The following is a 12,500-nucleotide window of genomic DNA, read 5'->3' on the forward strand; positions in this document are numbered from 1 at the left end:
CAGAGGAAATCAGATCCTCTGAGCTGCTGATCAGTGTGCATGTTTGTCTGTCATGTTTGGGGAAAGAGCGCCATCTGCTGGCGAACACCTCCATGAGGCAGCATTTGAGATCTTACCAGTATTTTAAAGAGGTTATCAGAAGTGGAAGTTGGTCAATTTGCTTAACAACACAGTCAGACAAGATTCTGGATAAGAGTTAACTGTTTCCATTGAAAACAAACTAGCCTTCTCTTTAGTTTCAAATTGGCTATGTACTGTCACAGGGGCCACTTTCTCCTCAATATGTGAAAACTGGCATAAAATGACATCTGAAATCTGAATGCGATATACTCCCTATATAAAACCTGTATACAATAAAAGACATTGTACCTTATTACTAGGCTCCAGTTTCAGGGCTCTTTTCAGCGTCCGGATAGCTTCGGCAAACTCCCCCTTTAAGGCAAGAACCTGTGCATAAACGGAAATAAATGAAATTCACATCTCCGATCTTTTTTGACTACAGTTTGAAATGCAGGTCTTCTGTCTGTGGGTAAATTTGGATAAAACAAACTGTCAGCTATGTAAGACCATGTAGAGGTATACCTTACTTAACACTGCTTAAAAAAAATGAATGTACAGTATATCAAGGGAATCGGAAACCTTAATACCATATGTGTATACATGTGTGTGACTTCTATGAACAGCTGGGTGGGGTGTGGACATACTTTGCCATAGCGGAAGAGGGCCTTGACGTTCTCGGGCTGGTGGACGAGCACGGACACGCAGGAGCGCATGGCGGCTTCGTAGTGCTCCAGCTTGAGCTGTGCGGCGGCCATGTTGTTCAGACACTTCACCTTAACGTCCAGCAGCTCCACCTCCTCCTCTGGTGTGATGTTCACTGCAAGACAAACAAACTGAGGTAAGCACCCATGAATGCAGAGGACATGACGTGTACTGCAACATCAAGCCATGTGTGAACAGTACCTCGGAATGCTTTCTACAGTAAACACATACACAAACACGCAGAAACAGAGCATAGATGTCTACCTGTTACATGTAGACAAAAAAAGAAACATCATATTCGAGCACATATTCAGCACACTCGTCTCATCTCCACTTTAACATCAATGCCAGCTCAATACTGAGCTAAGCAGGACTGTATAGGGTTCATTGTGAGGGCCATCTTGAATGACCACGGAATCCCTTATCTTGATAACCCATCCCCACAACAACCCGATAGACCTTTGGAGCTGGCTTCTGTGATCTGTAAGGCGAGACCGTAGGAGTTGACGGCGAAGGCGTAGTCACCGCGCTGGTAGTGCGTGTTGCCTCGCTCGCGTTTCTCCCCCGCCAGGGTAATCCGGTCCTCGGGCTTCATCAGCTCCAGGTCCGGGGCATCGAGGGCAGACAGCAGCTGCACCTCCATGGAGAGACTAGAGTTGGGCGGCACCTGAGGGCAGGCACTGCCATAGGGCACACAGGACACACACCTTTTATACAGTGCAGCTCCAATCAACTTAATCCTGTCCTGGGCTGCCAACTAGAGCCTGTTGAGGTGGTTGGGGAGAGGAGGATGTTGGACAAATTGGCATCAATCATGGCCAATTCCCCTCATCCGCTCCATGGGACAGTGGCTGTGCAAAGCAGTTCTTTTAGTAACAGACTACTACACCCATCATGTAAGAAGGAGCGCTTTCGCAGGTCTTTTATTCCATCTGCCATCAGAATGTATAACACTACTGTCATGAAAATTTGTTAATGTAGTGTCTGAACTTCATTATTAATAAGTGCATTTTCCACTGTACATGTGATGTGAAGCTTTTTTTATTCACCATATATATTGGTTCACTCTGCCTCAAAGCATTGGTGAAACCCTAAGGCATGTTGCAATCACTGTGTGATTTTTTGTTTTTTAGGTGTGCTTGTATGCTGGGCATACTGTATACAACTTTCTTACTCTCTATTTAAATACTACTGGGCTGTTGTGACAAGTACATTTCCCAGCTGTGGGATCAATAAAGTCTTATCTTATCTTATCTTATCTTATCTTATCTTAATGCTGATTAAAGAGCCGGGCTGGTGTAGTCTATTGTTGTGCAGTGCAATTTTTTGTAAATTAAAGCAACACAAAGCTTTGTAAGCATTGGTATTTATTCCAATTGTTAATTAAAAGCACTGGGTATCCATTTAGTACTAAGGTTGAAAACTGACGAAATGGGATATGTTTCTGTGCAGTACAATAAAGTTGCATCGGCAATGTCATTTTACTGGCATATTATAAGCCAATGAGTTTGATGCCATTATTTTAAGGTAAAGAAAACTACAAACATGGTATAGCTGCAACTGTGCCAAGACTACAAACTGTCTTGGCACAGTTGCAGCTCTACCATATAATGTGGTTTCACTGGTGGTTCTTTTCAAACACATTCATTCATCTCTCTCTGGCCAGGGGCAAAAAAAAAAGACTCTCAGAGAGCTCTGTTCTGTTGCTAGATGCTGATATCATCACTAGATAAATGCCCTCGGGTGTGACACTCCAAAACACGTACAGTACATTACTCAGAATCACACAGGAAAGAATTATCTGGTGACACGTCTTATGAGTACTGACCCTGCCATATTAACCACATTGACATCATGATTGTGTCATAGGTCTGGGTGATATGACCTCAAACTAAGTTCACAAAAACAATCACACAACTGCGTCAAGTGACTCTTTTATGATTACTGTCAAAAATAAAGAACAATGAATCTCCAAACAAACTCTTACTCCCATGTGAAGCCATTCTTCTCTAATATAACTGTCGGGGTTTTGCTTTGGAGACTCTACAACACTGAAACCATATTAATGCTTTATGCTATCTGTAAGCAAGAGATGCACTGGCCATGGCTGACAGACTTCCTGTACGGACTAGGAGTACAATGATAACACTGACATCTAATTCTATTCATGCTGAACGGGCCTACTCTTGCTTCTGTCCAGCCCTGGCCTCGCCTAAGGCCGAAGTCTCGATGAACCTCACCTTCCCACACAGCCGTAGGCATATTTAGCATCAGCCTCCACCAGAGCCTTCTCTCCCATCTCCATCAGTTGTACCGCCAGATCCAGCGCCTGCAAACACACACACATGCACACACTTGCTCTTGCTAGGTATTTGAGTAGACACTGAGGGCCAGATGTACGTACATTTGCAAACGTAGCGTTATCAGCGTCATGGACACACCGCAGACTGCGAACGCTGTCAGACCCAAGTTTCCATCGTATTTATCAATCGTTCAATCCTTAGTGTAAACTGCGCCTTTCTCTGCCTTTCTCCGCCCATAAATGCAATTTACGAACGTCCACAACTGAATGGCAGCGCCTACATACAAGCGCAGTTGAATGAAGTTAACTGATGACAACATTAAAAAGAATCAAACGTTTAGCATCATGAAATAATACCATACATGATAAGATGTAAACAAGCAGGAAGATAATGAAGATTATTCAAACTACTTGTGCACGTAGGCTATGGATGATTGGTCAAATCTAGCAAGTAAGGAAAGTTTAAGTGAATGACGTGAAAGTGAAAGTAAGACATTCGAAAGGCCAACGAAAGTTGAGGTTGCTTTTGGTAGTACAAATACTTTCACCACAAAAACTGGTGCTCTAAATAGCAATTCTGTTGTCTTTGAAAGGTTCTCTTATTGACGCATTGAACTGCAATTTGGATTAACACCTGCTTTTACAAGGCGGAAGTATTTAGGCGCAGAATAGACGTGCGCTTTCAGGAGCAGTCTTTGTACATACCACGGAATACATAATTAGGCGCTCTTTACTCTTCCCCTCCCATCTTTTTACGCTAAACTCCCACTTTCCCCTGAATCCTCCCATGAATGCATATGCATGACATGACAAACGCAATCTGCCACTTTCAGCTCCCGCGACAGGCAGTTTGCGCTTTTACATCATTGCGGCCTGTTTGTACATACCTCGCAATGATTTTACACGCACATTGCGAAACAAATACGCCTGAAGTGGGCGCAAAAGCGTTAGTACATCTGGCCCTCAATCTCCCCACAGCGACGTCAGTGGATAGCTGTGTAGGTGGTGCGAGTCCCACCCTGCAGATGGCATGTTGGGTGTCCACGCTGAACCCTGTAGTGTCTGTTGGCAGAGTGGCCTGCTGGTGAGATTGACACCACCTACTAAGCCATTTGGTAGGCCTTTAATGGCCCCCACTGCACAAGAATGAGGTATTTTGGCTGCACAGAGTGAAAATATATAATATATTGACTTCATTAAAGGTACACTATGCAGGTTTAGGTATTTTTGGCGACTGTAGAGCTCCCTCTAGAGTTCCGATGTATTTATGTGTTACTCTGCTATTGTAAATAGCAAACTTCTCGCGACTTATCCCTCCTGTACACAATGCAAATGCTTTTGTTGTGGAGGTGAAGGATTAGCAAGAGGCAAAAACTATCTCCAAAGAGCTATATCTACTGATAAGTTAATGCTTCACGATTCTCGCAAGATTTTGCCGCTCTTGGAAGTTGCATAGCTGGTTTTCTCGGAAGGGACTTGCTACGTCTATGCTGTATAGCTATGCTAGGTGAACGATTCGCCTATTACAAGTTTGTTTACCATCAAATTGGCTTCGTAAAGGTGAAAATCTTGCATAGTGTACCTTCAATATCAAATTTAAACTTGGACAAATTTAGCCAAAGTCTGGAGAACACACACACACACACACACAGAAAAACAGACAAGCACTCACACACCTACAGTATGCAAAGGAAACCAGCTTAAATTGAGCTGTTATACCTGGATGACATCTCCATCACCAAGTGTGAAGGACAGCTCAGAATCCTCCTCTACGACAGTGCCATCTGACAGAGAGGTCTTCAGTTTGATCTGGACATTCTGCCCTCTCTTTGGCCGGGTATCCAGCCCTTCGCCACCTTCTAGGACTTTCTTCCGCAAGAGACCACTACCTGTGGATACAAAACACACAACCATTTTACACATTTCCCCCAGGACTGCCACACCCCTCCTCTGTGGAACTGAAAAAGAATGCTGTTCTACAAAAATCCTCATCAACATTACTGTATTACTCTGCAACCATTTGTGCTCTTCTAACATTATTCTCAACGTTTCTGAGAATATTTCAATCAACACCCCCCTCCCCCGCATTTTCATTATTTTTTTCTTTTCAGCAAAGATACAGTATGTTAAAACAAAAAACACCTATGGTGATATGGTGAGACCAATACTCTTGTAAATGTTATTTACTGTTTACTATACTGCTGAATAGCCAATGGATGGCCTCCTGGAATATGATAGATTGATTGAACTGGACACTGAAAGATGAGATTATGCCACAGAAATATTTGAAAATCAAACAAAGAGCCCAGTCCTACCGAGAATGTCGACCCATTCGTCCATCGGAGCGGAGACCTCAGGCACGCTGTCTTTAGGCTGGGCAGTGTTCTCGGACCCTTGTGCCTTTTCCCCACCACCGGCGTCCTCTAATGGGGGAAGGTCATCGTCACCTCCATCATCGCTGTTCTCCAGCATCTCAAAGTCCTCTCCGCTGTCCAGCAGCAGAGCACCTCCGGAGCGTTTCATACTTGTGATCGAGTTCTGGTGGTCGCCAGCACCACTCACCAGTGTCTCCTCCACATCAGCCATCTGAAGGAAATTTCAGTGCTAAAAGTAAGTTGAACTATTTCAGAGCAGATATTTACTCCGTAGGGTTTACTTGGGATTGTGACCAACCTTGGTCACAATCCCAAGTAAGCCCTACGGAGTAAATAAATAAAAGGTATATACAATCTACAAATTAGACATTTAAACATAATGCAGTAATTACTATCACACATTATAACATTTAAGGGTCCTATGTTACTGGACAATTAAAATTCCATCGATTCAGTATCACTGGACAACCATTAAATATCAGGCTCCGTTTAAGGGCTTTTATGAATGAATGGAAATTATCAAACATGCAAAACACGTCGGCTAACTGCCACTGGCGCTACACATTGAGCACACAGCACAAGTGAGAGGACAAACTATCAAAAATCATAATAATGCATTTACTAAGATCTATCGGACACTGGCGAGCAATATTAGTCAAGGATTTCAAGAGCCCAATATTCACCAAGGTGCTAGTGTCAAGCACAAAATGTGTCATCTACAAGGTGAACCGAGTTAGCTAAGTTAACGTTACACTGAAAAAGGTTGTTGACACATAAACATCAGGGAGGAACCGAAGGATTTGGAATATCAAACGGACTTAACGTTATGATTTCTGAGTTAGCGAGCAACTAAACTGGCTAGTTAGCAAGTATGGCTACTTGGCTAGTTTGTCTAACATTTAAAAACGGGAAACAACCCCACGCTGAATGACAGCTAGATCGAGTCCACTTTAATCAGAACAACTGATTCTGCTTCACATCAGCTACCTAAAAAGCGGTATAACAACAAGCAAGGAAATTGTACATCACTAGTCTAATCTCACCAACAAACAACATGAGCGTACACTTTCAGCCTGCGAAATGTTTACAACCTGTTATGGTCGAGTTTCCAGAACTTTCTGTGAAGTTTCTTTAGCTAGCTAGAAGCTAGCTAGATAACTGTTAGGTAACCTAACTAGCAATGGGATGGGATTCTACCCATCCTAGCAGGCTAGCACAGAGTACATTTCTCAGAGGCATCTTTTTTGGTTATGGAATCATCAACCTTGTTCAGCAGCCACTGCAAAGGGAACTGGTTTCATAAAGTCAAGACATTGCGAATTAAAATAACAACGAAATGTGGTAATGTCAACAAAATTACCTCAGGGAAGGATGTCACAGTCGGATTGCGGCTATCCACTGTTTTCTAAGCTCAATGCTACCAGATGCTAACCCATCTGTCCCTTGTGTATGGAATTACATTACATTACTTCCGGGTCAAAAAATGAAAACAACACACCATTGATAAAAGTCCCTGCTGAAGTGGTGGCTATATCAACGACAACGACATTGGATTATTGTTATTTTAATGTATCAACTGTTATACTGTCGCCTACGAGTAGAGTAGTAGTTAAAAGGCCAGAGAAAAAAAATTGTCAAAGCATTCGTTTCTTGTCTCATCTCACTGGGCCTCTTCGCCATCATCTCCTTATGTCTAACAGGAATTTGCCCATCAATAGGCTACCAGATTAATCACATAAGCCTGATTTGTGGCCACTCAACAAATACTCACGCCCACCTTTCCTTAACCCTGTTGTTACACAGCTGTCCCTCTCCCTACCCAGAATAGTCTACATGGGGAAACCTTGCCGTCAGAAAAATGACATCACCTTTCTACTTTGTTCGATAAGAGGAGCTGTAGCGTACTATTCACTCTCATAAGAGGTAGCAGTGAGGCATGCAGGTGGCATATAGGCTACCTAGCAATGGCTCAGTTTCATGCACTCCCACTGACTTTATGTTGTGAGGTGGGAGGCACTTGCTGATGCTGAATGATGACATCACAGTCTAGTTATTTTTATGAGTTGGAACATAGGCCTAAACCCTATGCCTAAACCACTGCTTTGACCAGGCTTCTTTTGCTTCCTAATAGTAGGAATAATAATGACTATTGTGTTATACTTCAGTGTGTTATATACAGTAGCAGTCAATGCTGCTTAGAGGAATCTTTCTCATTATCAATATTATCAGTAAGATGGTGTTGAGTCCACTGTAGTGAATGTAGACTGTAGTGAATGTAGATTTCACTTCCAATTTTAGAAGAGACGAGTACCCTGTTTGTTTTTAAATGTCATTATTGTAAATTTGCACAAACACACCAGTTGAGGAAAAAGACACAAACAGTACAAAATATCAAATTACATTTATTATTGATGCAGTCTTTTTTTGATAAGCAAATTTTCCCGTTCAGTCTAAAGAAACTTTACAATATAAAGAAACATACAAAGGACATCTTTATTACCTACACAAGACACCTAAGTCCCTAAGACAAAGATCAAAGCTACCCTACCATGAAATACAAAGCAAACCTAAAGAGACAGACTGCTTCATATTAAATACTGTCGTGCCGCCAAATAGAACAATGAACGGTACATGAGATTCAAATCAACCCTTCCCTCAACAACCTCCCCCCTCCCCCAGTCCACAATACACACTTCCCCATCCCCCACCCCAATCCATTCTAATATTACACTATTATACAGCACAATAGAATTACAGAGATGGCCAACAGCTTAACAGAGAGAACTGACAGTATCTGTGAGCATCAGTCTATACAAGGCTTTTCCATCGGATCAGAGAACTTGGCATTACACTTAGAATAAATATATTCTTGTGGTGTTCCATTTAGCAACACAAAATCCTTCATATTTTCACAAAATGGTGTTCCTGTCATTGTTATAGGCCCACAGATTGTGTTAAGCCTGTTATTGACTTTATCATCATTGTCAACAATCAACAACAATGACAGATTATTTGTAGCTTGATGTGGGTTGTGGGCATAACTGGTTCAGATGTCAGACATGACCGTACTGAGGTTGGGATTGGGCTCCTGTTCCCCTGCTTCCTACGCCTCTGGTTGACAACAAAGACGAGGGTTGTCAGGGAGAAAGAGGTCAGACCCACTGATGCAGATATAAGCATATGAGTTGAAACAGTCTGCTGGCCAACATGCATCCGGGTCAAGTATGACTATAATAAAAGCCCCCACTCTGCTTGTTTTGGACAGCAATACTGCACCCTATTCTGCTAACAGGTGAAAGCTTTTCCATTAATGTCATAATGTGATACATTACAAGAGATTCCTGGTGTTGGAGCTTTCTCAAGGGACAGAGAAAACTCTTTGAAATGTGTGATTTTATCTGAAAGGCTGCAGTTTCTGAAGATCTACCATCTTTTAAAAAATGAAAACATGGACAGTTGATTTTTATACTCTTATCATCATCATTTTGTAAGCTGTAGTCATTGGTAGTGACAGACATATCAAAACATGTCAATGATATCAAAATGCATTTTACAGTATTTACAAATAAGAACGAGGGGGGCTGGGGTTCGGGCTGAGGGGGGTAAGAAGGAGGGAGGGTGGGATTGGGTGGTGCTCTTTATGGTGGCTGAGGAATATATGGGGCAAGACATTCCTCCAGACTACTCCTAAAAGAGTCCATGACCTTCTGCTTGCTATGCTTAAGTCACTGCACTATGGCCCAGCAACAGTCGGGGACCCAGAGTTTTTTCTCAATTCATAAAAAAAACAACAGAATAGAATGACATATTATAGAGGTGGCAAAGGGATATGGGGGGGGGGGGGCAGGGGGGGTGTCAGCAGGGCTTATGATTACAACTGAGGTGTATGACTGCACACCGCCACCATGGTGTAACTGTACATGATTAAAAGCAAACACACACACACCTGCACACACACACACACAGCTGCACACACACACACACACACACACACAGTTCCAGCTTTGTTAGTTTAGAGTGCAACCCAGACGTTGACTGGAATACTGCAGACAGATGTTGCTGAATGATGACCTTGGAGTTATATCACTCCAAACATGCATGCATAATGATGGGCTTTTCTCTTTCAAATAATAATCAGAACATTTAAATAATTTAAATGATTGAATCAGTGAAGGACATGTAAAGCTGTGAATGTGAACATTTGTGAAGTGATGATGGGTAGGAATAAACTTTACATCAGTCCATGTCCAGAGAGGGGGCTTCAACAGTTTTCTCCATGTGATCACCATACCATGACACTCTTCCAAGTTGTGCTTTCAAAATAAATCAATGTCATAACAACAAAAATGTAGAACCGAGGCTGAAGATGAGCTGAAGAAGTTTCAAGGAGTCCATTAGTTCCCTCTTCTGAGTGTCTAACCTATGTGTGGTGGCTACAGGCTAGTTACTGGGATCAGCCTAAACTCAGCCAGTTCCTTTGAAATAAATGGATGACAACTTCAATGAGGAAACAAGAAGTCAGTACAGATGGTGCATGGTAAAGCAAGCATGGAAAAGGCTTAGTGTGTGTGTGTGTGTGTGTGTCGGGGGGTGGGGTGGGGGTTGGGGCGTTTCCAGTGCTGGACTGAGGAACAAGAAGGGGGTTGCAGAAAGCAGGAGTAAAGCCAGATGGGCTTGGGTGGCCATCTTGGCAGCCATTTTGAGGCTCTTCAGGTGTGTGGAGTGGTGCTGATGCAAGTTCCACAGAGAGCACACAGGAAGAGGTATGTGCAGGGAGACATTTAAACAAACAAACAAACAAAAATCAATAACATGAGACAACAAACACCTAAAATCATGTAAACAGAAGTGTCATTGTGCATTTCTGAGTGTGTGCTTATTATGTCATCAATGCGGTTGAAATACAATGTGCCCTTTGCAGGTAAACCCATAACATTATGCCTACATCATCTTAACAATGTCAGTTGTGAGAATTATCATAATCATTAATATCATCAACAAAATACAGACCACAAAAATGAAAAGCGTCACCCTAATATATCAACAGTTCATTTTTCTGTTAAAAATCCACCCAACGATTGATGTATCTAACAAATCAGAGGAGTCTGACCTGCTCATTCAACTTCTGCTTCTGATTCTGATTCAAAAGAAGAAGAAACCAACCATAACAAAAAGAAAATAAACTGAAAAAGAGGGCCACCAGCCTTAGCTTCTGATTGGCTGGTTTGCTGAGAGGGTTCCTGGAGGACTGGCACGCCCCATGAGCCCTCAGTGCATGAGGCTGGACAGGAGACTGGAGTGTGGGGTAGGGCAGGGGGCAGTCAGGTGGCTCCTCCTGGGGCTACTCCCTGCCCCTCTTGCTGAGCTCGCCACACAGCTCGCCACACAGCTATCCCATGAGGCCGTGGGGCATCACCCGCTGTCCGAGAGGGAGTGGTGGTGGGTGCCCAATGGGGTGATGAGGTGGAGGGGTGGGGGGAGGAGTGAGCCGAGATGCAGCAGAAGAAGGGATGGGTAACCAAGGGAAGGGAGAGATAAAAAAAGAAATAAAATAAAAAACCAAAAGGTAAAATGAAAAAAAAATCACACACTCATTGTCATGTTGGGTGAATACTGCAAAGAAAAAAGAAGAGGGAGAGGGGCAGCATTACACAAACGTTACTCAATAAGCATAACATTAAATCTCACTATATGACTATATTGCTAGCACTTGCAATGGTTTGTTTGTGGTTATAATGTATTGCTCACTATAAGGTTAATTGCATGAGAGGCAGTGAAGAGGTAGGGATGGCTAAAATAAGATCAGAGACTTACACTTTCGCTTTGGAATGGGTTTAAGAAATTTCCTCCCATCTCGCTGTCATCTCGCGGAGTGCCTGGGGGGTTGTTCATGCCCGCCATGTTGTTGGGAGAGTTCTAGAAAATGGAACAGATGTATATAGCTTCACTCAAGAGAGTTCAATCAGAATGATAGTCTTGCTTGGTGCCATTTTAAATCCCTGTGTTAGCCAGGCAGTATGCTGTGAAATGTGGGACATATCAGAATGCTTTCTCATCACTAGTAAATCACCCGACCCAAACTTAAGTCCAGACAGTATTAGGCAGAATTTCTGCTACTGCGACAAATCCCTATTTGCTTTGTAATGGATGTACTAAAGCACTGACACATTCTCCAACATAAACTATTTTTACAAACAAAATATGACTAGAGTATTCTTACCTTTGGCAACCCATCCATGTCGCCAGAGCCTGCAAAACAAACAAAGGGTCACAAAATATCCACTCCAAAGGATTAACTAATACCTACGTAATCCTAACCCTGGCACATTTAAAATCTAACTAGTGAGAGAGGATCAGAACTGCAAATTGTGGCTGCCTTTAATACCTATTTTGAACCAACTCTCACAACAAAAGAGCTATGCATCTGGTAACTGAGCAGTGGAAGTAATTCAGTTCTCACTAGAGGCAGTCAGCTTACAATTTAGCAGAATATGCACTTTAATTGAGTCATTTAATTTCAGGAGATAACAGAGCAGCCTGGACTTACTGATATTAGCCAAGGCACACCTGTCAACACAATCTATGCACTCTCTGCAGCCTAGTCCAACTGACCTCGTCGCTCAGTGTTGTTCTTCTCAAGTCCACAAGGGGGTGCTACAAGTCCATTTGAGGCTGACGCTCTCAATCTAGTTTACATTTTGCCCTAATCTCTCTAGTTCATCAGAAGCCCTTTTAGATCAACACATCTCCATATGTTCTCATTCACAGTAATCCCTCAGTGACCTCAGCATCACCTGACCATGTCCACTCTGACTGCACAAATCATGTCTATCAAACGCTCGTGTGTGTGTGCAGTGAAGTCGGTGGAGAGTCAAAGGCGCAGGTATTACGACCACTCACAAATGTGGTCACATATTTTATCATGTTTTATCCAGCTTTTACACAGCTTTGGTAGACACAACTTACAGATCCTACAGCAACTTTAAAATCAGAAGACAAGCAGAACTGACATTGTGTGGAGAGTGTGTGTGTTTGAGCGTCGTCTCTGTGTATGAGGCTCA

The 12,500-nt window shown here is 42.7% G+C and overlaps 2 protein-coding genes across 4 annotated transcripts in view; both read right to left on the bottom strand.

The window, feature by feature from the left end:
• Positions 1–6,892, bottom strand: part of fkbp8 (FKBP prolyl isomerase 8) — a 10,695-nt gene extending 3,803 nt beyond the window's left edge. Inside the window, exons 1-7 of one of the 2 annotated variants that reach the window (XM_076278335.1) lie at positions 6,800–6,892; positions 5,380–5,650; positions 4,784–4,953; positions 3,003–3,091; positions 1,222–1,442; positions 705–877; positions 370–447 (exon numbers count right to left, since the gene is read on the bottom strand). In XM_076278335.1, coding sequence (XP_076134450.1) covers positions 370–447; positions 705–877; positions 1,222–1,442; positions 3,003–3,091; positions 4,784–4,953; positions 5,380–5,650 — 1,002 coding nt within the window. In that variant the 5' untranslated portion in view covers positions 6,800–6,892. Of the gene's footprint in view, positions 1–369; positions 448–704; positions 878–1,221; positions 1,443–3,002; positions 3,092–4,783; positions 4,954–5,379; positions 5,669–6,799 lie in introns of both variants that reach the window. The other variant, XM_076278336.1, reaches the window with a different exon arrangement.
• Positions 6,893–7,828: 936 nt separating this feature from the next.
• The window catches only part of ssbp4 (single stranded DNA binding protein 4), a 64,324-nt gene continuing 59,652 nt past the window's right edge, over positions 7,829–12,500 (bottom strand). Inside the window, exons 16-18 of one of the 2 annotated variants that reach the window (XM_076278338.1) lie at positions 11,660–11,688; positions 11,254–11,355; positions 7,829–10,858 (exon numbers count right to left, since the gene is read on the bottom strand). In XM_076278338.1, the coding sequence (XP_076134453.1) occupies positions 10,829–10,858; positions 11,254–11,355; positions 11,660–11,688 (161 nt within the window). In that variant the 3' untranslated portion in view covers positions 7,829–10,828. Of the gene's footprint in view, positions 11,053–11,253; positions 11,356–11,659; positions 11,689–12,500 lie in introns of both variants that reach the window. The other variant, XM_076278337.1, reaches the window with a different exon arrangement.

Source organism: Alosa pseudoharengus, unplaced genomic scaffold (assembly GCF_046254945.1).
Source record: "Alosa pseudoharengus isolate Yale_2024_CS ecotype anadromous, Long Island Sound unplaced genomic scaffold, YU_APseudo_1.1 YU_APseudo_1.1_scf_11, whole genome shotgun sequence".
NCBI lineage: Eukaryota > Metazoa > Chordata > Actinopteri > Clupeiformes > Clupeidae > Alosa > Alosa pseudoharengus.